Source organism: Parasteatoda tepidariorum, chromosome 6 (genome assembly GCF_982258835.1).
Source record: "Parasteatoda tepidariorum strain Cologne lab strain chromosome 6, Ptep-v5.0, whole genome shotgun sequence".
NCBI classification, from domain to species: Eukaryota; Metazoa; Arthropoda; class Arachnida; order Araneae; family Theridiidae; genus Parasteatoda; species Parasteatoda tepidariorum.
This window is the reverse complement of record NC_141760.1, coordinates 12874958-12902846: the sequence shown is the minus strand read 5'-3', so window position 1 is coordinate 12902846 and position 27889 is coordinate 12874958. Positions and strand designations below refer to the sequence as shown.

The following is a 27889-nucleotide window of genomic DNA, read 5'->3' as shown; positions in this document are numbered from 1 at the left end:
TAATAATGAAAATGATTAATTTAATAAATAATATCATCATTAAACCTCAATGAGAAATAAAAGTAGTTAGAATGCAGTTATCGTCTGCATGAAATAAATCCTGCTCCCTCTACCATTACTAAAGAATGAGTCTTGGGAAAAAAATATCGAGCGTGTTATGTCATTATAGTCATTACATATGTACTGTCTTTTTATTTTCATTCAAATCCTGAATTTTTATTTAAATCCCGGAATACTTTTCTTAATAAAAATAAATGCTATCTTCATTTTTTTAGTCTATGCAGATAAACAGATTTCAAATTCCTAAAATAGATACTCTTTCGGAAACTGCATACATATCAACATAAAATTACAAGATCAGTTAAGGTTTACCACAAATATGTAACCTTCATTTCTCTTTATCTTTCGCCAAGTAATTTTGAATTGTGAATATCCCTTCGAAATTCCTCTTGCTCCTGAGTTTCGAAAAATCGCTAAATAATGAATCTTTCTCTCTATACTAGGTGGCAACTGCTTTTCTGACGCATTTTGATGAAAATCTGATCTAACAGGTTGTGGGGGTTTTCGTCTCTCACGACCTATTTCCTTGGAACGATCGTTTTTCAAAACTATCAATTCAGAACGCATCTTTTTTTTAATAAATATTTCATTTTTGATAGGAATAAATAAATGCGTTGTTACTTTTTCCTAGATGGGGCTTTAATTTTATTACAACTAGTTCTTTTGTAAAATTGTTTCTGACAGCGATGAGTGTAAATAGTTTTAAGAATTAAACTGGCTGTCTCATCATTCCGCAAAAATAGAATTGTATTTAATACAGACTACCGGGGGAATCGGAATGTGTAGATTCAAAGAGTCCGTCGGAAATAAAATTCATGCAAATAAGCTATTTATTTTTTTATTTTAAAATAAAATGAAATTAGAGATTATATTAAAATGATTGTGGACTTTATCATTCGACAGAAAACTGATATATATATATATATATATATATATATATATATATATATATATATATATATATATATATATATATATATATATATATATATATATATATATATATATATATATATATATATATATATATATATATATGTTGTTTACTTCCACCGGTGAATGTTGACAACCACATAGTCGATTTAGTCAATGACCGAAATATATAATAAGTCTAATTAAGTGCCACACTGCCCGGTATACATTTGGCCGGTATGCCCTACATCAATATTTTTTAAGATCAAATGCCACTGCCCAGTATGCATCTAACCGGTACTCTGAACACTGATGTTTCTCCTAATCTATCTTCAGCAGATACTAAAATATATACTATAATAATATATACAAAAATATAATAATATAAATATAATAATATAAATATAATAATATAAATATAATAATATAAATATAATAATATAAATATAATAATATAAATATAATAATATAAATATAATAATATAAATATAATAATATCATTGATTTAGAATAAATATAATAATATCAACGAATAAACTAATATGAAATCGGATATGACTAATATTTCGGACATTCACCAAAGTGACTATGTGATTGTTGACATTCACCGGTGAAAGTCGACATTCTCTTGATTTCGGTCATTCACTTTAACATACATTTCCCTTACACGGTGGCAGAGAAAGTACTTTTCGAGTTGGTAACAAAGAATTCAAATATCAAGCGAGAGAGCTCTTACAAGCATGAAAGTGTAAACGCACTCGTTTACGAAGTTCTGAAAGAAAATACTTTTCTCGCGTCGATAAATAAAAGCTGACAAAGAAACTGAGCTATAAGTTGGTAAGTATTGAGAGGTTAAAAACCAATGATTCACATAAACAAGCAAAGTGTTCTATAATAAGTTTTAATTATACTGATGCAAGTTCAATATTATTAAGAATTTTATTCAATGCTATTTTCATCATTAAAAAATGAGTATTGGTCGTGCTGTTAAGCATTTTAAGTATAATAAAATAAAGCGTGCTCGAGGAGCTGAAGAGAGCGTTGATGACAGTTATGAAAGACGTAGAAGTGAAAGAATGCGTAGGAGACGTGCCGCCATACTTGATTTAACTGTTGATGATGAAGAACATGGTATCGGTTCCATGACCAAAATATGCAGTTTTTGTGCTGGTCACTTCTGGGCAGAACGAGGGAGAAAATTCTTCTGTTAAGTATACTAAATATTGTCATGATGGGAAAAAGACTTTCAGGCTACCAGACATTCAGTGACAACAGTGATAGCTCTAAGTTCTGAAATTTATAATAGTGTTTTAATGAAATTGGAAATATTTAATATTATACTTTAAAAGCATATTTATTGCTTTCTTTGCTGTAAGTTTTTCTATTGCGTGCTATTTATTTCAATTCAAAATTTTTTATTTCAATTCAAAAAATTTTATTTCAATAATTTATTGACTAAAATTTTTTATTTTTTTATGGAGGAATTAAATCTAAGGATTTTAATAATCGATTTAAATTTTTACGCTTTCACGCCAGAACGCTTTTCAAATGGGTTTAACTTAGTAGCGAGCGAAGCGAACATGGCTTGATAAGCAAACTATATAAGTAATATTATAGGGACGGGAAGCATCAGCAAATAGGAATGGAGCTATTTTGTGTTTAATAACTCATGCGACTTCAACTCAACGTCTCTAATACGATGAAATATTTTATCTATCCATAGCTTTCCATAGTTTTTAAAATGCAAAATATTTGAAAGATATTGAATTGCATAATAATTTTAATGTATCATAAGGGGTTGGGGAGCATCAGCGATAGGAATGGAGTTATTTTGTGTTTAATAACTCATGCGACTTCAACTCAACTTCTCTAATACGATGAAATATTTTATCTATCCATAGCTTTCCACAGTTTTTAAAATGCAAAATATTTGAAAGATATTGAATTGCATAATAATTTTAATGTATCATAAGGCGTTGGGGAGCATCAGCGATAGGAATGGGGCTATTTTGTGTTTAATAACTCATGCGACTTCAACTCAACTTCTCTAATACGATGAAATATTTTATCTATCCATAGCTTTCCATAGTTTTTAAAATGCAAAATATTTGAAAGATATTGAATTGCATAATAATTTTAATGTATCATAAGGGGTTGGGGAGCATCAGCGATAGGAATGGAGTTATTTTGTGTTTAATAACTCATGCGACTTCAACTCAACTTCTCTAATACGATGAAATATTTTATCTATCCATAGCTTTCCACAGTTTTTAAAATGCAAAATATTTGAAAGATATTGAATTGCATAATAATTTTAATGTATCATAAGGCGTTGGGGAGCATCAGCGATAGGAATGGGGCTATTTTGTGTTTAATAACTCATGCGACTTCAACTCAACTTCTCTAATACGATGAAATATTTTATCTATCCATAGCTTTCCATAGTTTTTAAAATGCAAAATATTTGAAAGATATTGAATTGCATAATAATTTTAATGTATCATAAGGGGTTGGGGAGCATCAGCGATAGGAATGGAGTTATTTTGTGTTTAATAACTCATGCGACTTCAACTCAACTTCTCTAATACGATGAAATATTTTATCTATCCATAGCTTTCCACAGTTTTTAAAATGCAAAATATTTGAAAGATATTGAATTGCATAATAATTTTAATGTATCATAAGGGGTTGGGGAGCATCAACGATAGGAATGGAGCTATTTTGTGTTTAATAACTCATGCGACTTCAACTCAACTTCTCTAATACGATGAAATATTTTATCTATCCATAGCTTTCCACAGTTTTTAAAATGCAAAATATTTGAAAGATATTGAATTGCATAATAATTTTAATGTATCATAAGGCGTTGGGGAGCATCAGCGATAGGAATGGGGCTATTTTGTGTTTAATAACTCATGCGACTTCAACTCAACTTCTCTAATACGATGAAATATTTTATCTATCCATAGCTTTCCACAGTTTTTAAAATGCAAAATATTTAAAAGATATTGAATTGCATAATAATTTTAATGTATCATAAGGGGTTGGGGAGCATCAGCGATAGGAATGGAGCTATTTTGTGTTTAATAACTCATGCGACTTCAACTCAACTTCTCTAATACGATGAAATATTTTATCTATCCATAGCTTTCCACAGTTTTTAAAATGCAAAATATTTGAAAGATATTGAATTGCATAATAATTTTAATGTATCATAAGGGGTTGGGGAGCATCAACGATAGGAATGGAGCTATTTTGTGTTTAATAACTCATGCGACTTCAACTCAACTTCTCTAATACGATGAAATATTTTATCTATCCATAGCTTTCCACAGTTTGTAAAATGCAAAATATTTGAAAGATATTGAATTGCATAATAATTTTAATGTATCATAAGGCGTTGGGGAGCATCAGCGATAGGAATGGGGCTATTTTGTGTTTAATAACTCATGCGACTTCAACTCAACTTCTCTAATACGATGAAATATTTTATCTATCCATAGCTTTCCACAGTTTTTAAAATGCAAAATATTTAAAAGATATTGAATTGCATAATAATTTTAATGTATCATAAGGGGTTGGGGAGCATCAGCGATAGGAATGGAGCTATTTTGTGTTTAATAACTCATGCGACTTCAACTCAACTTCTCTAATACGATGAAATATTTTATCTATCCATAGCTTTCCACAGTTTTTAAAATGCAAAATATTTGAAAGATATTGAATTGCATAATAATTTTAATGTATCATAAGGGGTTGGGGAGCATCAACGATAGGAATGGAGCTATTTTGTGTTTAATAACTCATGCGACTTCAACTCAACTTCTCTAATACGATGAAATATTTTATCTATCCATAGCTTTCCACAGTTTTTAAAATGCAAAATATTTGAAAGATATTGAATTGCATAATAATTTTAATGTATCATAAGGCGTTGGGGAGCATCAGCGATAGGAATGGGGCTATTTTGTGTTTAATAACTCATGCGACTTCAACTCAACTTCCCTAATACGATGAAATATTTTATCTATCCATAGCTTTCCACAGTTTTTAAAATGCAAAATATTTAAAAGATATTGAATTGCATAATAATTTTAATGTATCATAAGGGGTTGGGGAGCATCAGCGATAGGAATGGAGCTATTTTGTGTTTAATAACTCATGCGACTTCAACTCAACTTCTCTAATACGATGAAATATTTTATCTATCCATAGCTTTCCACAGTTTTTAAAATGCAAAATATTTGAAAGATATTGAATTGCATAATAATTTTAATGTATCATAAGGGGTTGGGGAGCATCAACGATAGGAATGGAGCTATTTTGTGTTTAATAACTCATGCGACTTCAACTCAACTTCTCTAATACGATGAAATATTTTATCTATCCATAGCTTTCCACAGTTTTTAAAATGCAAAATATTTAAAAGATATTGAATTGCATAATAATTTTAATGTATCATAAGGGGTTGGGGAGCATCAGCGATAGGAATGGAGCTATTTTGTGTTTAATAACTCATGCGACTTCAACTCAACTTCTCTAATACGATGAAATATTTTATCTATCCATAGCTTTGCACAGTTTTTAAAATGCAAAATATTTGAAAGATATTGAATTGCATAATAATTTTAATGTATCATAAGGGGTTGGGGAGCATCAACGATAGGAATGGAGCTATTTTGTGTTTAATAACTCATGCGACTTCAACTCAACTTCTCTAATACGATGAAATATTTTATCTATCCATAGCTTTCCACAGTTTTTAAAATGCAAAATATTTGAAAGATATTGAATTGCATAATAATTTTAATGTATCATAAGGCGTTGGGGAGCATCAGCGATAGGAATGGGGCTATTTTGTGTTTAATAACTCATGCGACTTCAACTCAACTTCTCTAATACGATGAAATATTTTATCTATCCATAGCTTTCCACAGTTTTTAAAATGCAAAATATTTAAAAGATATTGAATTGCATAATAATTTTAATGTATCATAAGGGGTTGGGGAGCATCAGCGATAGGAATGGAGCTATTTTGTGTTTAATAACTCATGCGACTTCAACTCAACTTCTCTAATACGATGAAATATTTTATCTATCCATAGCTTTCCACAGTTTTTAAAATGCAAAATATTTGAAAGATATTGAATTGCATAATAATTTTAATGTATCATAAGGGGTTGGGGAGCATCAACGATAGGAATGGAGCTATTTTGTGTTTAATAACTCATGCGACTTCAACTCAACTTCTCTAATACGATGAAATATTTTATCTATCCATAGCTTTGCACAGTTTTTAAAATGCAAAATATTTGAAAGATATTGAATTGCATAATAATTTTAATGTATCATAAGGGGTTGGGGAGCATCAACGATAGGAATGGAGCTATTTTGTGTTTAATAACTCATGCGACTTCAACTCAACTTCTCTAATACGATGAAATATTTTATCTATCCATAGCTTTCCACAGTTTTTAAAATGCAAAATATTTGAAAGATATTGAATTGCATAATAATTTTAATGTATCATAAGGCGTTGGGGAGCATCAGCGATAGGAATGGGGCTATTTTGTGTTTAATAACTCATGCGACTTCAACTCAACTTCTCTAATACGATGAAATATTTTATCTATCCATAGCTTTCCACAGTTTTTAAAATGCAAAATATTTAAAAGATATTGAATTGCATAATAATTTTAATGTATCATAAGGGGTTGGGGAGCATCAGCGATAGGAATGGAGCTATTTTGTGTTTAATAACTCATGCGACTTCAACTCAACTTCTCTAATACGATGAAATATTTTATCTATCCATAGCTTTCCACAGTTTTTAAAATGCAAAATATTTGAAAGATATTGAATTGCATAATAATTTTAATGTATCATAAGGCGTTGGGGAGCATCAGCGATAGGAATGGGGCTATTTTGTGTTTAATAACTCATGCGACTTCAACTCAACTTCTCTAATACGATGAAATATTTTATCTATCCATAGCTTTCCACAGTTTTTAAAATGCAAAATATTTAAAAGATATTGAATTGCATAATAATTTTAATGTATCATAAGGGGTTGGGGAGCATCAGCGATAGGAATGGAGCTATTTTGTGTTTAATAACTCATGCGACTTCAACTCAACTTCTCTAATACGATGAAATATTTTATCTATCCATAGCTTTCCACAGTTTTTAAAATGCAAAATATTTGAAAGATATTGAATTGCATAATAATTTTAATGTATCATAAGGGGTTGGGGAGCATCAACGATAGGAATGGAGCTATTTTGTGTTTAATAACTCATGCGACTTCAACTCAACTTCTCTAATACGATGAAATATTTTATCTATCCATAGCTTTCCACAGTTTTTAAAATGCAAAATATTTGAAAGATATTGAATTGCATAATAATTTTAATGTATCATAAGGCGTTGGGGAGCATCAGCGATAGGAATGGGGCTATTTTGTGTTTAATAACTCATGCGACTTCAACTCAACTTCTCTAATACGATGAAATATTTTATCTATCCATAGCTTTCCACAGTTTTTAAAATGCAAAATATTTAAAAGATATTGAATTGCATAATAATTTTAATGTATCATAAGGGGTTGGGGAGCATCAGCGATAGGAATGGAGCTATTTTGTGTGTTTAATAACTCATGCGACTTCAACTCAACTTCTCTAATACGATGAAATATTTTATCTATCCATAGCTTTCCATAGTTTTTAAAATGCAAAATATTTGAAAAATATTGAATTGCATAATAATTTTAATGTATCATAAGGGGTTGGGGAGCATCAACGATAGGAATGGAGCTATTTTGTGTTTAATAACTCATGCGACTTCAACTCAACTTCTTTAATACGATGAAATATTTTATCTATCCATAACTTTCCATAGTTATGAAAATGCAAAATATTTTCTTAATATATTGAAGTGTATAATAAAATTTCGAAAGACTCCGCCAATTCTGTAGAAGTAGCTTAGACAAGTTTCTTACATTTAATTACTCTTAATTTATTCCTCTTATAACTAATTATTTAATATTTTCCATAAAATCATCGCCAGTAAAAAAATTTTTTTTAAACTGCTTGTGTCAAAAGCCTTTCTAACAATGTAGATATTGATGACAAAGACATATGTGTATATTGTTATTAGAAAAGTTCCTTAAATAGATTATAACAAAAATCCCGAAAAATCTTATCATTATGTTCATGATAAATAAAAAAGATCAAAATTTCATAAAAAAATTCGTACAAACTTAAAAATTTGTAGTTTAACTATTGAAAAGCGAATGAAAAATGACTTGAAACTTCTATATGTTAAAAATATTTTGTATAGAATAGAAAGTAAAGTGAGGGTGTTTTTTTCCCATTAGAAAATCGATTGAAGTATCATTTACTTGATAAATTATTACTTTAACACGTAATATAAGCAGATTTTAAATATGTAAACCCTTTCTTTTGGATACAAAATAAGAAAATTACTTAATTTATTCAGTTATTAAATTATTAATAAAATAAGATAAGTTATAAAATTATTTAAGATACTCAATTAATTATTTTTATTTGTTTAATATAACAGTTCTAAGCAGCGGGCTCATATTTGGGTTTGCGGCTATCGATGTTTAACTCCGTGGCCTTGTAAAGCCTAGCCTTTTTGAGCCCAGTCCAGAAAATAAAAGATCAGGCTTTGGGACAAACCGGGACATTTGGATGACAACCTTTTGATGCACTGTAAATATTCCGGATCAAATTACGGTAAAAAGTACTGGCATCCTCAGTGCCGTAATCATTTTTACCATAAAATTTATACCGTAGTTTTTCCAGAAATATTTATTTAATTACAATGATTCAGTGTTTTAACTCTAAATATTACTGAAAAAATTATGATATATTTGATTTTTTGTTTCGTAAAATTTTACGGTAAACATGGATTTTATGATAAAATGTACCGGCATTTTAAGAGACGATATTTTATACTGTAATATGATTTGGAATTTTTTCTGCATGGAACATCCTGCACTAGCGTTTCATGGAGGGAAAAACTCTCCATGGTGGCAAGGAGATTCCAACCCATGATTCATCTACCGGTATTTTACGTAAGCACCGGGGTCGGTTCGAGCCGGGAGCAGAGTTATCGACCAGCTATTAATCATACGTCCTATTGTTCATTGTTTAAAATTGTTACTATTGATTTATTTTTCACCATGCCTGTTTCAATAAAAAATTTAAACAACCTTGCAAACTACCTTTTCAAAATACAAACATTTTAAAAATTCAGTAAGAATAAATTATGTACAGGTAACCAAAATTGCTAAACAGTATATGATGGAACTGGCGATATTTTAACCGCATATTTTAGGAAAATGTATGACCTCATAAGCAGCAATATTTATGTTATTAACATTTGAAACCGTATCAATTTTTAAATTACCGAAAGGAAACCCTATATGCTTCTAATTACTTACTGACTCTTAAAAATAAGTAATTTTCTGTGAATAACCCAAGGACAAGATTCGAAAACACTCTTACGAGGCCAAAAACTAAATAAATTAGCATTCAAGAATTATATTTCATCTTATATATCACTGATAATTGTTTCTGAAAAAACGAGTACAAAATTTTCAAGTAAACTATACCAAATCTTAAAATAGTTTCCCCGTGGTAAATGCACAAAGCGAAAGATAATTTATTAATAAAAAAAAAACTTTCTCGTCTAATCACTGTTTGAACTTCGTCCGTTCTTTGTTTTATACCCATTATTTCACGAACTTTTAAAATATGCGAAACAAAGAAGTATTCATCAAATACGTTTTTTTTTTATTTCAAATCTTTTTAGGCTTTGTCTTGTCATGTTTAAGTATAGAACAACTATCAACTTAATCTTTTGTAAGAAATATTTTGAAACTATCTTTTCAATTTTGCCAGTGAATAAATTATTATTCTGCAAGAAAATTTAGTTAAAAAATAACTAGGCATAATTTATTTAATTCAAAAATAAAGATTCGAAATTAAAAAATAAGATTAAAAATTGTTTTATAGGAAAGTCCTTGAAAGTGATTTTTATTTGAGTTAGAAAAAAATTCGTGACATTTGTAAAAATATTTACTCGAAAATGTGCATAATTTTTCTCCATCACATGCTTTATTACTTCCTTTTTTTAATAATGTAAGGTATTTTAAGACAAATTTTGTGTTAGATATTGTGTTCTATTGTTGTATAAGATAAAGTTCAGCAAAATAAAATTTTCAGACCTGCTCATTACCTAAATTTCATTAAATTGAACATCTCAACTGTAGTGATTCTAAAGGGGCTACAAACCTGACAAAAATCTTTTTACCTTACGTAACATATAAAATTTTGACATTAAGAAACGGATTCCAGTTGCCTTAGCAACGAAAGAGTAAAAGAAATTATATTTAGGAAAACTTTATTTATATCTTAACGGGAGAAATCCGTAGATATAACTGTATCTTTTGGATATTTGATGTAATTAGATATAATGATTTTTCATCTATTTTATACTTATACGATGTACTAGGTTATACTAGGATTTGATATTAAGCATCACTAGCAGCTTTGGAAAAGTAAACTGGATTTTGAGGTTTTAAAGAACGGTACTGTACCTTTGAAATTATTCAATGCAATAAAGCAACTATTTTTTTTATAATTAAAAATATATTTGTTTCAAACTCTCTTGAATATTTTAAATGTTTTTAACAATTTTATCATTATAATGGAGAAGTAAAAATATATAAATGATTATCAAGAATTTCTATATCTTATGAAAATATAAATAGTTTTGGTTTTGAATTCTCCTTGGATTTCTTAAAGCTAGATTAAAAGCTAGAATATATATATATATATATATATATATAAATTCAGAAAATTATAGAAAAATGAAAAGAGAAGAGTAAAATTATTAAAATAAAATAAAATAAAACTATTTCAGTAAGATCTTGCGCACATCAATTTTCTATCCAGTCCTTGGTAACTAACAAATCAAACGCGATTCAGTACTGCAATAAGAACGCGCTATAAAACAAAATTCCTCTGTTTACGCTTTTATCTCAATTTGCAACATGTGAGTTCATTTAAATTCACTAACCTCTTTATGGATTTCCCTTTGTGTTCTGTTCTGTTCTTTCTTTATTTTTTATTTTCGGTCTTTTTTGCATGATATTTATTACTTATTGTGTTTTATTTTGTTTCAAACAATTTTGAGTGCTCGTCACACTATTGTAATAATATATCTAGCTTTGGCTACATTGATACAATATTAGAAAGCACTCCTTTTTCCGGATATAATCGAGTGAGCTAATGAAGAGATTATATCTTTTTCCCCCCAATTTTTATTAAAATTTTTTAAAAAATTATTTTATTTTATTTTAATAATTTTCTTCTTTTATTTTAATAATTCTTTTCATATTTCTGTAACTGTTTCCATGTTTTCTCTACATTTTGAACTTATTTTATGAGTTCTATATACTTACAGCTTATGCGCAGTAAATATATATGATGTATATGAATAGTTTTATTGATACTTATGCTTTTAAAGCGTGTTTCTATAGCGACAACGAAGACTAAGGAAATAAAATTTCAGTTATCTATAGAGCTATGAAAAAATTATGATGAATTGTGAATATCACATAAATCAACAACCACGTGTCGCAATCTTTTTTCCCTTATAACCGTTAATTATACGAGTGTTATGGATCTATTATTTTTTACTATTATTTTTTTGTACTACATACTGTTTTGCAGGATTTGCTTGCACTCTGTGCAAAATTCGAAAACTCTTTTAACTAATTTCGATTTAAAGATACGAAGTTGAATAATTTTAATACGATTTTTAATAATTCAGCCTAACTGTTTTTTTAATGCTTTTTAACAATAAATTTTCGAAATTGGCAAATTCTTGTTATACAATAAACTGCAACAAATTAAGCTTTTAAATTTAATTTTTGTTTTTATTCAAAATTAAGAAATTAAAATTTATAAAAAGAACAAAATTATAAAAATATTTAAAAGTAAAAAATAAATCCACTAAGACCAGATAATTTTTAATTTTTAAAATGTATCCTACTGTTTTTTATTGAAAAATAAAACATATTTTCTAATAAAATAGTTAACAACAATAAACTATTTTTCAGTTTCAGTTCATGAGTTATGTAAAAGTTATAATATAGTTATGTATAGAAAATAAATTATACTATTTATATATTTCATGAAAAATATGAAACCATCTTTTCTCCAACCAAATAATGTAGGATGTGTTGAGGCAGTTGTATAATAGTTTAATATAACAACGTAGATCATTAATAGAAAAAAAGACGTATATAATGGTTCTATTTCCAATTATCTTCATCAGCATAATGGCTGAGACTGTTGCTTCAGAGCTATTTATAAGTGAAATAATCAAAGTCAACTTTAAGTCTCGTGTTCTTACTAAACTGGAACTGATGATTTGAACTGCTTTTTTTAAAATTTATTTTTAATTTTTTTATATTATACATTGTTTCATGTCACGCTATTATTAAATATATAAGTTTAGCCTTTATTGGTTATCTATACATTCTGTTATGGCAAAAAATCAAGTGAGGGGGCTTAATTTAGTTGGGACACGCTGTTTTAAGTCAAAGGCATACTTTTCATTATAATTCCCTTGCATGAACAGATAAATATGCAAATAAATATGCAAATTTCAGCTTTTTATTTTAATCAACTGATACTTCATGACTACTTAGTATTTTCTCTTATTTCATTTCACCTTTATTAAAATATTTTAAGTTGGAAGATAGAAAAATAAGATGCTTTGAGTCAATAGTTTGAGAAATTAAGCATTTTCGAAAATTATTTTAGGTCCAATTTTGAAATTTCAATATTCTCCTCTTCAAAAAACAGTTTTTATATATAAAATAGTTTAAAATATTTTTATAAATATTTACGCAATAGTTGTTAAGTTATTAAGTTATAATTTAAATAAATAATATGCAAACAAAAATTTTAATCACTCATTGAAAGTCAATTTTGGCTGATTCTATACTTTGGTAAAATAAAAATTGATGAAGTTTGTGCCTGAAATAATTTAGAGTAATTTCTTCATAGTCTGCATGGATAAATAAGATTCATTTCGAAATATATTTATTGAGAGAGACGAATCGAAAGTTTAGAAATAAATATAAACTTTATTCATTGAAATTTTATATTATATAGAAAACACTTTTTAGATAGTCTCTAAATGTGTTTTTATAAATTGTATAATTTAAAAATTCTCAGAAAGTATTTTAAAAAATTTAACACTCAACTACAAATTATTTATTAAAAGTTTTTTTTTATGTATTTACAAACTGTTTCTCACATTTACAACTGATTCCTAACACAACGATTCACTAATAAGCTCTTTCATTAACCATCAGATCGACTGCTTTTACTGGTTATGGAATCGTTATGGCTTTTACTGGTTATGGACTGGTTTATGGAATCTCCTTTATTCACTCGCTATATGAAGTAATAGTTGTCATACCAACCAAAGCAGTAATTGCTATTCCAAAAAAATTCATAATGAGTAGCGCAATTTATTAATGGAACTAAAATTCAAATCTTTCTTTTTCCCCGACAGAGATATATTATTATAAGTCTATAAAATTATGGTTTTATTTTGTATATTCCCCCTTGATCTTGACATATTTTTTTGGTTAAATCAATTGTTATGGAAAATGTGGTATGAAATATGCGAAACGTGGATATATAAAACGAGAAATTTCTCACGACAAATACTCGCTTTCGCATTTTCGATTTCACTTCCTTGATACATTCTTTTCTCTCAATAAACACTTTAAAGCAACCCCACGCTATTTCGAACAATTCCTGATTCCAATTTTGTATTCTTTTGTGAATTATTGCTTGGAGTTCGTTTCGCTTGCACTTCAATAAGCTTGGTGAATCCACGAGTGCTGGAAATTTAATCTGCTTGCAAAGAAATAAAAGTTTTAAAATGTTTCTCGAATTCCGGTTTATTATTATTATTTTTATTACATTCATAAACAAGTTATTCCTCTATTGCAAACTTTAATATATATTTGTCGAAAGTTCATACATTAAGGGTAGCAAATTATCACTTAAGAGAGGAAAGTTTTAACGATTATTAAAAACTGATACGGCAGACAAGAAAGCACATTTAACGTTCTGTAGAAATGTATCAAAAAGGAGCGATTTTTTTTTTTTTAATGTTCGATGTTTAGTTTGCGATCTTAATGTTTTTTGAAAAAGGAAAGATTCAGCATCTTGAACCTTAATATAGAGCGAAATTGCGGCAAGTTTAATAAGTTGTTAAATTGTATCATCCTTCCATTTAGGTTGAACCATAGCATTGTGCAATCAAGTTTAAGAAGAATTAATTGCTGACGTTTAATTTGAATAGTATCGTGTAAAAAATGTAAGAAGGGTTAGCTGCTGATTTTTAAATTGATTCACAGTATCGTGTAATCAAGTTTAAGAAGAATTAATTGCTGACGTTTAATTTGAATAGTATCGTGTAAAAAATTTTAAGAAGAGTTAGCTGCAGACTCTTAAATTGATCCACAGTATCGTGTAAGTTTAAGAAGAATTAATTGCTGACGTTTAAGTTGAACCATAGCACCGAGTAATAAATTTTAAGAGAGATTTATTTGAAGATAATATGGTTCAACTCAACTCCACATTAAGATTGCAGTATATTTGAACAATATTATGGTTCAACGCACTTAAAAATTTCCAATAATATAGAATTTTAAATAATCTAAGTTCAATAATGAAAGGAGTGTTTGTTAAGGAAAGTGAACGCTAAGTATTTATCTGTAACCAAGGCGATAAAAGCAACAAGTTTATAGATAAAAAGAGAAGTTTCCATAGAGATAAATATTTTACAACTCTTACCTGATTTTCTGAACAATGAACTATCTAGCTTAATGCTCATATTAAAAAGAATAGAATAGAATTCTTAGAGTATGTCGTATTATTAGAGCACTTAGAGTATATTAGAATTCTTAGAGTAACTTTTATACTTTCTACCAAATTCAAAGATTTTATAAATCATCTTAAATTAATAATTCTATTTAAATTAGTTTGAAATGTATTTTTTTAAAGTGCTTTTGCTTTTAGTGATAAGTAATTTAAGAGATAATTTAGAGCATACTACCAAAAAGAATGCTTTCTTTAAATAAACATATAATTTTTTTCATTGGATTTAAATTCCTGACCCCTTATTTTACGGGATACTACCCTGAAAGATTTGGCAGCAAGAGTTGAGCTGAAAACCTGTCAACTGCTTGAACTCTATTAGTGTTATTGTTGCTTTTTACTTTCACTAGTATATCTTTGGAAAAAATTACTCACTGTAATAATTAAAAACTGTGAAAATGTAAGGGAAAAATTACACTTTTGCAATTTTCCATTAATTTATATGATTAAAAATTATTTGATGTAAGCAGGTACCCTCTTAAATCAACAACGAGTGGCGAAATCTAAAAAAAGAATTTCAAAATTAAGTAAAGATTTTATTTTTGAACAAAATGCTGTGTTATAAATTTTAAAACTTGACATCTTTTTAACCAATTTACTTAAGGTTTTGGATTTTGTCAGGTAGAACTATATAATTTCAAGAAAGTGCTGAATGTCGTGTTATACAAAATTTATAAATTAATGAACGAGTTAACAAAAAGTAGTATATAATTATTAAAATCAATTTTGTATAAAATTATCCTGTACAATTTTCTACAAAGTGTAATGAATGACTGCATAAATTCTTTAATTCGAGAGAAATGTTTAAGGATTTGGTAAAATACACAAATAGTAAAAATACCATAAAAGGAATTAAAAAATTGACCGCTATAGAAAATTTGACTATTAGACCATATTTGTTTAAAGAACCATTATATCCTTATGCTGTAAGGGCTAAGAAAAACTTTTGATAGAAAAGGGTATTATTTGTGAAAGTGTGATTTTAAGTCTATTTTCATTACTAAAATTATTACTCACTTTAATAATTAATAAGCATAAAGTGCACTTTCCAATCACTTAAGCTAATTGATATTCAGTGTGTATTTTATTTTACTATTTTATACTATTATTTTACTATTTTATACTATTATTTTACTATTTTATACTATTATTTTACTATTTTATACTATTATTTTACTATTTTATACTATTATTTTACGTTATTATTATTTCATATCATTATTATTTCATATTATTATTTTATATTTTTATTATTTACTTTTTCTGTTTATTACAAATATATAGAGCAAGTTTTGGTAATATAAAACCAAATCAAGTGACAAAATTCAAATATTTCCGATTCATTTGTTTTTCTATGCATTGGTAATGTGTTTTTAGTACAAAACACACCTATTTAACATTTTCATAGGAAGATTTTTGTCACAGTTGTTTAAAAAAGAGATTTTTTTTAAGTATTCAAGGTAAACTCTTTTTTACTTTTCCAAACTTTTAATCTCTGCTATATTTTCAGCGTTTCACAAATCATACTTTAAAAGTGGATAAATTAATGATATTTTTTCAGCAGTTCTGCATTTGATTAATGTTTAACACGTGAAAAGCATTTTCAAAATATACGATGACGTTTGATTCAAAATATACGATTGACGTTGATATATATATATATATATATATATATATATATATATATATATATATATATATATATATATATATATATATATATATATATATAAGTGATATATATATATATATATATATTGATATATATATATATATATATATATATATATATATATATATATATATATATATATATATATATATATATATATATATATATATATATATATATATATAGTGTTACTTTTAAGTAATATTAATCAACTTAATATTTTCGATAAAAAAGAGGCGATTAAAAGACAATAGCGATCGACAAAAAGTACAAATAAAAAACAGCTGACCATTGATCATGGTACCTCCAAAAATGTTCTGAAGATTGACCTAAAAATAATCTAACAATTCCTCTGCTGCTATACATGCAACCCCATCCTATAATCCTTATAATCTACTAAAGCCATCAATTTTATGATTTTATTATGAAGAAAGAATTTACTTGCAAATTTATTTTAAAAACTGCTTTTCTAACTAAACATATCCGTATATTTCTTTAAAAAATGTTATTCCATGTTATTAATAATGTTTCCATTTAATTTTTCCCTGGTTTAAAAAATTTCTGGCAAGATTGCAATTTTGGTTTTTCAAATAAAATAAAAGAAAACTAATGATCTTTTTTTTAAACGATTATTTATAAATATTATATGTTTATAAAGTATTTTGACAGATAACGATGGTATCAAATTATATTTTAAAGTTTTTTTATTCAAGTAAACATCCTATTTAATCATCAAGGAAGCAACTGTTTTCAATAATTTAGCTTTAGATCCAGTGAATTATATTATTAACAGGATATAAGGTAAAATAAGCATAATTATTCAACTAAAGTAGAATTTTCAGAATAGTTATAACTTTAATTGGATGGTTCATGGTGAAATAATTAATAAGATTATATTAAATTCAGAAAAATGAAATTGAAACTATAAATTAATTGCAAACCAGAGTGATTATAGAGAGTGAAAAGCATTTAAAAAAATAGTTGATGAAGAAGTAAAAATCAGGAAAAAAAAAATTTATGTTGAAAAATATTTTTGGAGGAAATATTAATAATCTTTTATTCTAAGATATAAAATCAAGTACTAGATTTAATAATTATAATATTTTTTATATTTTAAAATTTATTCTTTTTATAAACACCAGAATTTACCAACTATATTTTACTAGAATTACCAGAATTTATAAACACCAGAAGTTTTTATGGTAATTGAAAAATAATAATAATAAAAGTAATAATAAAGTGATAACGAAAAAAAAACATTTCAGGAGTTTTTTATTTTAAATTTTTTAAACTTAAAAATAATATTGGGTTTAAAAATCTCCTGAAGTGAGTGTTTAAACCAAGTAAACTTAAAAATATTCATAAATTTACCATTGCCCTTTTATTTTTTGAATTTCACTTTCTGTAACTTGGTACTGATTAAGAATTACACATTTAACAATTTCATAAAATGTTATTTAAAATTTAGTGATTATGAATGTCAGTTAAGATAGTGAACGCATAAAATCCTTGAGTAAGCAAGCTAGAGTAGGAAAGCGGGAATAAAATATATTTTATGCCTTTCTGTTTGTTTCAATTTAGATAAATTTACCTTTTTCAGCAGGTCTGTTAGATTTTTTTACACATACCTGTTATTAATTCTTTTAAAATAATTATATATCATGAAAACGCTTCATGTATACTATGCCATTAGAGCCCCAGTCACAATTTATAATATTTTGCATGTCATTATTAAATGTTGAAGAAAGAAATTATTTGGAAAGTTTACTACTTAAACTTAAACTCAACTCTTTTCTTTTAAAAATCATTAAAATGAATTAAATTTAATAAAATGAAAGAAAGATTGGAAAATTAAAAAAAGCAAATATTAAAAACAATTAATTAATGTTGCCTTTAATAAAATTAATTCATATGAGCTTTTGATGCCTTCTTATTAACATGTATATAAAAAAAACCGTGAATTCGGCGCATTTTGAAACAGTGATTCGATACATAGTGATTCGATACATTTTGAGAATCATACCTAAAAGAGATCCACATATTTAACGATGAACATATACATTGACAAACATTGAGAATCGTACCTTGGACATTAATTGGATAAAAACTCACCCTATATTAATATAATGTGATATAAAAAATGCACTTTACCTTGAAATTCTTTTCTACTAGAGCTGATGTTGGTGACAATGTTCGATATGTGCCCGAGTACCGCTGCGAGTAAGAATAGACCCGATATGAGTTGTATGATGAGAAAAAAGTACTCGCCCTTAGTCCTGGGTCTGGGTAAATCACCTATTGTGCTGAGGGCGAGTACACTCCAGTAAAAGGCATGCAGGTATTTACACATATCGTCTTTACAGTGAGTATCACTAGGAAAGAACCAATCACTTGAACCGAAACCACCATTGTTCGCGATGATGTGATATAGGCAAGCATTCCAGTGAAAGATGACGAGAACGTAGTGGGTCAGGTTCACGGCCCGGAACACATTTGGGAAGTTTGTGTGGCGCTCTGTCCTGTCGAGGAAGGCCCAGAAACGATAGATCTTCACTAGCCTAAAACAACGTAGGACAGAATTGAAACCAATGGATAGATAAAGGACGTCCAACGGCAGAAGACATAAGCAGTCGATGTAAAACATGCTGGAGTTCATGTAGTTGGTGCGCAGTTTAACTGTGTCTGTCTGTAGCACACCTTCCTCAAGGTATCCCGTTCGGAAATGGAAACCAACGTCCAGGGCATACAGCAGATCCGCCAGGTAATCGAATGTAAACCATATGCCGATGGTGGACCTGTTTATCTCTTGGAAGGCGAAACGGTATATCATTACCCAGAAGTTATATAAGAAAGCTATGCTGACTACCACCGACCAGTAGTAGGACAGCCTACCGGCAGGATCGAACACAAAAGACCAATTGCATTTTGGTCTGTCAGCGCTGCCAGCTGACGTAGAGGATTCACGCTTGTCACTCTTCCGTCTCTGGTCCCTGGTCTTTCGTGACATATCAAGGTCACTACTGACGTGGGCCCTGTTCACAAAAGCCATCGTGGAGTCCCTGGATCTTCTCTTCAATCCTGTTGTTCCAAGGAAACGGTTGCTGACAGACTCCAGCAATGATTGTCTGGAGCCGGACTTGAGGTTCTCAGTGGACTTGGTCCCATACAAGGCAGGCGAGGCTGTCTGGATGCGTGTGTTGCTGACGCTGCGGCCCGCATTCTGCAATCGGTCTACATTACCGGTCGTCGTGATGATGCCCGGTACGACCCGCGGGCCGTTGGCCGTCAGCGATCCACTTCCATACTTGACACTCTCTGGTGCCGCGTTGCTTACGATCGCGATATCTTCCAAATCGTCGTCTAGTTGCATGTCCTGGGGAGAACAGGGCGTGTACTTGACGATGCCTCTCGCTTCTCGTGGTCCACGAAGAGCAGGTAGTGGAATTTTTTTCATGGCTTTTTCATGACATTTCTACAGGCATTCAGTTCATTTGATCATCAATTCTATTTCTAAAAAAAATTCGTGTGCAGTTTTTGGACCCCATCAATAAGTCTTCATTAGGCTTAAGGAAAAAAATCTATCATTACACTATTTATCAATTGCAGTATCACATTCAAAATGTAGGAAAAAATTTCTTAAAAGTTAGTTAAATCCGAAAAAAAGTGGGCCTTTAATTTTCGTCCTGTTCTTATTTCTACTAAGAAGCTACAAAGAACGAGGCCTACCTATAAATTGTTCCATTTTTCCGCTGGAAATTATTATTCCAGTGTGTAATATTCTTAAGTTTGCGGAGTAACGGCGATATTAGTGGATATGGAAGTGGCATGAAAGGGTTGGGGTGATCTGCCCCTCGTGCGAAGAACATTGTTCTTCCACTTCGCACCCCTTCATTAACACACTCCGGGCATTCTTTGGGGAACGTTCTGTCAACAGGAAACCACATTCTGTTCATTCGTCGTCTGCCTCTGGATTGTAGATCGTCTGCCATAGGATCCGGAAGGAACGTTTTCTTTGCTCATTCCTAGCACTTCCGCTCATCGATACGAACACAAAAATAAACTTTTTTTTAAAAACTGAAATCGAACGATTCATTAATGCCGGCGACTATTCACATTCCAAAACCAGTCACTTCCCATCTTCCGGACGGGACGAATCCGTTCTTTCACTCTAACCGTAAATGTGAGAACACAGATGTAGAGATGAGAATAATCCTTATAAGATATTCACAAAATTCAAATCCACAAGCAAAGAACAGAGACGAAGAACTGCAAACTATAATAATAAAATGAGGATTTGTTTATGACGAGACAGAGAAGACAGAACAGAGGATGAGGATGAAAGAGAGAGAGAGAGGAGAGAGGAGTCGGGGGACAACCGGCTGAAAAGATGTGGACGACACCACTACCAGACAGAGGGGTGTTCCGAACGTCGCAGAGGAGGAGTTATCTTACAGGAGATGATTTTTTCTTCTATCTTTCCTGAAACGCGGGGTCGTTTGAGTTAAAGAATTCTTAAATGCTTATTTTTCAGGGAAATGGAATAGTGAGGTTTGATTTCAAGTTTGCGTGTAAAACTTCATAAATCGAAGGAAATATATTTTTTAAAATATTTGTTATTATGCTTCATTAGTTTGGTTTTTGTGTTAAAATATATTACGTAAAATATATTTAATAGAAAATATCGAATGAAACATATTTAGCAATATATATTTAATAATTTAGAATGGATTTAAAAATATATTTTAAATGAATGCAAGAATAATTCAATTTTTTTCATATAATTTAAATTAGTTAAAATATTCTATAAGATATTTTACTTTACAAAATTTAGAATGTTAAAATGTAGGCCATTTCGAATATAATGCGTTATGCATACGTGACAGCTTATTGAATTGTAAATTTGACAAAACTATTGTAAATTGTTGTAAATTATAAAAAAGTTTAAAATTTAAAAAAAAAAAAACATCTGAATACTTTAGAAAATAGTAATTTAGGAAAGGATATGTCCTTGTCATGAATACATTTCAATAATAAATAAACTTCAAAACTAAGGCCTGCACTAAAAAACCTGGCTGATTGAGGCTAGAATAGGCACATGCTTAGACTAATTATAATTATTCAGGTCAAATTGAAAAGGAGCGATTCATGCTTAAAAAGTTACATCAGTAATTTTAGCATGTTCGGAGATCTGACTAATATTATTAAGCAACGGTCAAAATTGATTATTATATTAACTTGAAAACAACATTTTAAGAATGGAAAACTATTTTCTTAGATAGATTTATACTCAAAATTCGACTGTTTCAGTAGAGATTAATGCTGGAAATCAACTTGATAAACATGATGGCTGCCGTTGTGGTTCCTCTAATATAAAAATACATTTTTTTAAAAAAAATTCTATTCTTAAATAGTAAATTTATGATTATTATTATTTTTATGTTTTTTTTCTTTTGACTTGTAACCTTGAACGTATCTCAGAACCCAAAGAAACTTTTAATGTGAAAAAATTCAGAAAAGTTTGTTTTCTTAGAGCAAGTTTAGTGTTATACTAACCATAAGCTTTAACCCACTACCTGACCGTCGCTTTTTTATCTTTCGAGTTAAAAGGAAATAAAATACAAATTTTAACTACTAAATTTCAAATAAGCTGCATTAAAAAATTTGTAACCAATAAAATCGCCGCTTTTTTATCTTTCGAGTTAAAAGGAAATAAAATACAAATTTTAATTACTAAATTTCAAACAAGCTGCATTCAAAAATTTTTAACCAATAAAATCGCCGCTTTTTTATCTTTCGAGTTAAAAGGAAATAAAATACAAATTTTAACTACTAAATTTCAAATAAGCTTCATTCAAAAATTTTTAACCAATAAAATCGCCGCTTTTTTATCTTTCGAGTTAAAAGGAAATAAAATACAAATTTTAACTACTAAATTTCAAATAAGCTGTATTCAAAAATTTATAACCAATAAAAAGGTCGTTCAAATATTTCTTAAACATGTTTTTCGTTTGTTTGTGTGTGTGTAATGTTGGATTTTCTCCACCCTTCTGCTCAAAAATTAGTTAATTAAGATGCTCCTAAGCTGAGATCTAAAGGGCACAATCACCCTACCTATTGTTTTTTTGCTTAATTTTCACTCATACTATAGTAATCTAATTTTAGGATAAAATTGAAATCAGAGACGTTTCTTTAAATTATACTAAAATTTAAATTTATTTTCTAAAATTTTTGAATAGAATATTCTATAGGAATCTTTTGTCTTTTTCGTTTGTAGTCAAAAATCTTAACTTCTTTAACTCCTTGAAGAAATTTTTTCCTGCTTTATCTTTCTTCGAATTCTCAACAACTTTTATGTCATGTTTAAAAATTATCCAAATGTAATTTTTTATAAAATTTTTTTGTGTATATATATTATATTGTGTATATATATTTTTGTGTATATATATTAGTGCCTTACTTAAACATAGCACATAATCCTCCTTTTCTGCAAAACTAGAAAATCGCAAACCCCTTTCCCCCCTTAAAAGCTACGCAATATTTGAATGATTTTGAAATTTAGGGCGATACGTGGTTCAAAGAATGGATATGCGTGAGATTGAGGCTTTAATATTTACGTACAAACTGAATACCCGTTCTTCGTTCGGGGTGAATAAAAAATATCAATTCATCAGTATTGAACAACATTACGAAATCATGCTAAAACCTGAAAAGCATATACAGACACAATTGAAGTGCGTAGTGAAAAAACCAGGTAAGTGACATCTTAGGGATATGCATGAATCAGTGAAAATAAAGTATTTATTTTTATTTATTTATTGATATTTGTTATCCTTCTCGATGGCTTTACGTTATTATATTAGAAAAAATACGTTTTTTGAAGTTCATCATCTCGTATCAGGCGGACTGGAAAGTAATGTCGTTTCGGAGCATTAAATATTCGTTAGTTTTAAAAATCAATTCACTTTTTTCGATTCATTTTCGATCCTGCATTGAAAGGTTGTTGCTAACGAGGGTGAATACATTATTTATTGAAAATAAAATCTTGATAACAAATATCAAATGCACCGAAACGACATTACTTTCCGGTGCAGCTAATTTTTAGCATCCATTCTGTATTTAGCATCACTTGGCATGATATTGCTCACGGCCTACTAATGATAGTCAAAAAATGCCACTAGTAAGTAATTTTCTCCCCTGCATATCCCTTTCAAAGAGACGTAAGGTATTTATTTCCACAGAATCGGTTTCAAAATTGTTTAATATTGGTGCAGTTTTAATAATAACCAAATATATCTATATAATATTTTATACATGCATTATTATGTTTGATACTTATTGCATAACATTTAAACGTTTCAGTTTTGTGCGAAACGCATTTATCAGTGGCAAACTAAAGCCAAAATTTTAAAAACAAAAGAATTCTTATAAGACCTTGATAAGGACTTAGAGTGATCATTTCTCTATCGGCCTTTAATTTACAGTTTAAAATATTTATTAGTGGTGTAAAAAGTTGTTTTAACTATCATTATCACTGGAAAAAAAATATGTTCTGAAACTGCGCCGAACACGTTTTTATTTCTTACTTAACACAAAGGCAGACATGAAGCCATGTGGAACATAAACAAACTAATTATGCATTGAAGTTGCCAGGTGCACAAAACAAAAATAGATCACTGTTTAAATTAAATACCTAAACGAATAGTAAATCGAAGTTGAATAAAAGACGAGGAAGAATCCTATTTCAACAAATTTGTTGCCCGATGCTGCGTTATATTTAATTAACTTCACGTTAATTAACATTCTAACTTATGTAGAGAAACTTAGCTCAAGTTTAGCGCACCATTTTGCTTATAAACGATTAACTGCGCTAACGTCATTGAGCACATGTATGGGTATTGGTCTTCTTGATGTGCAGGTACCCAATTAAAAAATAATTATAATTAATAATTTGAACCATGGTGGCTCAGGAGCGCTGGCCTCCCAATGAAAAGGTGAAAAGGATTCGAATCCCAGCGTTTTTTGGTCGATTCGAATTTCACACCCAGCTTACATCAACCTCAGTGCTGACGTAAAATATCCTCAGTGGTGGGTGGATCATGGGTTAGAGTCCCCTTGCCATCGGGCTTACCTTGGGAGGTTTTCCTTTCCATGAAGCGCAGGTGAGAGTTAGTTCCATCAAAAAATCCTCTGCGAAGGTAAATTTCTCCCAATACTTGATCCAGGAGTTTCCTTGTCTTATGGATTGGGTTCAAAATTACAAAGATATGGAGTAGATCATTGGTAGTCGTAAACTGAAAATTCGGTCGACTATTCAACGACGGTTATAAAATAAACTAAATAATTATAAAATTAGGACAATGACTAACCCTTAAACAATCAGAAAATTCCATTTCGTCTTTCATCCTTCCCACTCGAATGGTTCGTCGTAGAATGTTCTAATGACGACAGTGACCTTCCCCGTGTTTCGAACTAGATCTGTATGCCAAATTGTATCACTTTTTGTCGGATGGTTTGAGATTAGGAGTCTGTAAAACACACATACACACAGACATTCATATTATATATATATATATATATATATATATATATATATATATATATATATATATATATATATATATGTATATAATATGAATGGATATATATATATATATATATATATGTTCAAAATGAAGAATAAAACAAAGAAAAGTAATAGACAAATTAAAAAAGGGGGGGGGGGAAATAACAAGTAAAAAAATAACAAACAACAGTTTAAAAAAAAAGGTGAATTTTTATTTAAAAAAACCGCGGAAAAAAAAAGATATAATCTTTTCTTCAGCCCACACGATTATATCCGCAAAACAGAGTGCTTTCTGATATTGTATCAATAAAGCCGAAGCAAAATATATTAATACAATAGTGTGAGGAGCACTCAAAAATTTTTTTAAAAAATAACAGCAAATAAAAAAGATCACAAAAAGTAAAAATAAGTAACATGTAGAAACAGAAAATAAAATAAAAGAAAAAAACATTAAAAAGGGGACTATAAAGCGAGTAGCAAAATCAGATCAACTTACAAGGACAGAAAATTTTTCAAGAATGATTTAAAAATGCTTTCTCAGAAGGATTGCCAGACTACAAAATATGAAAACAAATGCGCAAATTGAGTGTAACAAGAGGGTTTTAAAGTGTCGTTCTTACTGCACTGCTGAAGTGATTTGTTATTCCTAGCTTTGACTTGTTAGTTACCAAGGATGGGCCCGAAATGGATGTGCGCAAGGTAATATTATACTGGATAATTTTAGAAATTGATCATAAATAGTATTAGAAGATAGATATTTATTTAAGAAAACATATGAAATAGAAAAGAGAAACATAAATTGCCTGTTTTTGCGAATAATTTTAGCCGTGGATTTGCACGATATGGATTAGCACATAGAAAAATTATTTAAATTATCAAAGAAAAAAATTATGATCGATAATTTTAACACGGATTTGCCCGAAATGGATTTGCACATGGAAAAATTAGCAAAAAAACAAAATTTTAGTAGATAATTTTAGCCACGGATTTGCCCGAAATGAATTTGCACATGGAAAAATTATACAAATTAACAAAGAAATTATTTAGTAAATAATTTTGGCTATGGATTTACCTGAAATGGATTTGCACATGGGAAAATTATAATCGTTTTGCAGATATAATCGTATGGGCTGAAGAAAAGATTATATATTTTTTTCCCCCGGTTTTTTTAAATAAAAATTCACCTTTTTTTTTTTTTTTTTTTAAATTGTTGTTTGTTATTTTTTTTACTTGTTATTTCCTCCCCTTTTTTTAATTTGTCTATTATTTTTCTTTGTTTTATTCTTCATTTTGAACATATCTAATGAGTTCTGTTTACTTGCAGCTTAAGCGCATTAAATGATACTTACTGTTTTTCTTAACTTTCTTCGTGTTTTCTTGTATTTATTTATTTATTATTATTATTATTATTATATATATATAAATATATATATATATATATATATATATATATATATATATATATATATATATATATATATATATATATATATATATATATTGGGTATATGTGGTACAAATAGTCTCGTGAATGAGGTGACTGTGATATCAAGAAAAACTGTGGTTAATTGGCATAATATTTGTAGAGAAGTGTGTATTGGTGCATGTATGTGAGAGAATGATATAATTGGAGGTGGTCCTGTGTGGTTATATAAATTGATGAAAGTAAATTCGGTAGGAGAAAATACAATCGTGGTAGACGAGTGAACCGCTCATGGGGTTTTGGTGGTATCGAAAGAGTGAATGGTAAATGATTTTTTGAGGTTGTAGAAGATCGGACGAAATACAATTTGCTTGAAGTTATAGCCCGGAAATATAGTCTGGAACAACAATTTGTCAGGCAGCTGGAAATCCCAGGCTAGTCCGAAAAGGAAGTTTTTCTCCATTTATCTGTTAAATATTTCTTGAATTTTATTTTATTTTACAACCGTCGTTGAACAGCCGATTCAATTTTGGGTTTACGACTACTAATGTTCAACTCCTTAGCCTTGTAATTTGAACCCAATCCAGAAGATAAGGAAACTCCTGAATCAAGTATTGGGAGAAATTTGCCTTCGTGGAGGACTTTTTTAATGGAACTAACCAGCATTTATGTTGGTAATAGGAACTAACTGAAATAAAAAATAAGCTACATATGATATAAGAACTGCGCTTCACGCTCCCTTGCCACAGGTCCTGGGTTCGATCATCGGACCGGGCAAGGTTGACTCAGCCTTTCATCCCTTCAGAGGGTCGATAAATGAGTACCAAGCATGCTTGGGAAGTAAACACTGGGGGTTCCGCGCTAGGCTAACCACCTAACCGAACACCTACTCCTGCACCCTAGAGTCCAAGGTAAAGAAAACTGAGATGGGCACAGTAGGCATTGAGCCTCTATGAGCTGTCGAGCTATTGAGTTTAGTTTTTTTTAAATATAAGAACTATGAAGCAAATTAATAGAGAAATGGTTAACCATTATGATACAGACGCTAATGGCGCTTAATAAATTTTTGTACTGGTATTGTGATAATTGGTGCAGTTTTTATAGGTAGCAAATATATAAAGATAGGTTACAATGTATTATATTAGTATCTATTAAAATTGCACCAATGCTGGGCAGCTTTAACATCAATACTGTTAAAAAAGGTGTTTTATGGTCTCTCTGAAGTAACGGAGAAAATCGCATGCTAGAGGTAGATTTTG

General features: G+C 29.2%; 1 protein-coding gene across 1 annotated transcript in view; it reads right to left on the bottom strand.

Annotated features, from left to right (window-relative positions):
* LOC107451482 (cyclic nucleotide-gated cation channel-like) overlaps window positions 1–21055 on the bottom strand; it is a 38224-nt gene extending 17169 nt beyond the window's left edge. Inside the window, exon 1 of the mRNA XM_016067598.4 lies at window positions 18796–21055. Coding sequence (XP_015923084.2) covers window positions 18796–20098 — 1303 coding nt within the window. The 5' untranslated portion in view covers window positions 20099–21055. The remainder of the gene's footprint in view (window positions 1–18795) is intronic.
* Between the last annotated feature and the right edge of the window lie 6834 nt (window positions 21056–27889).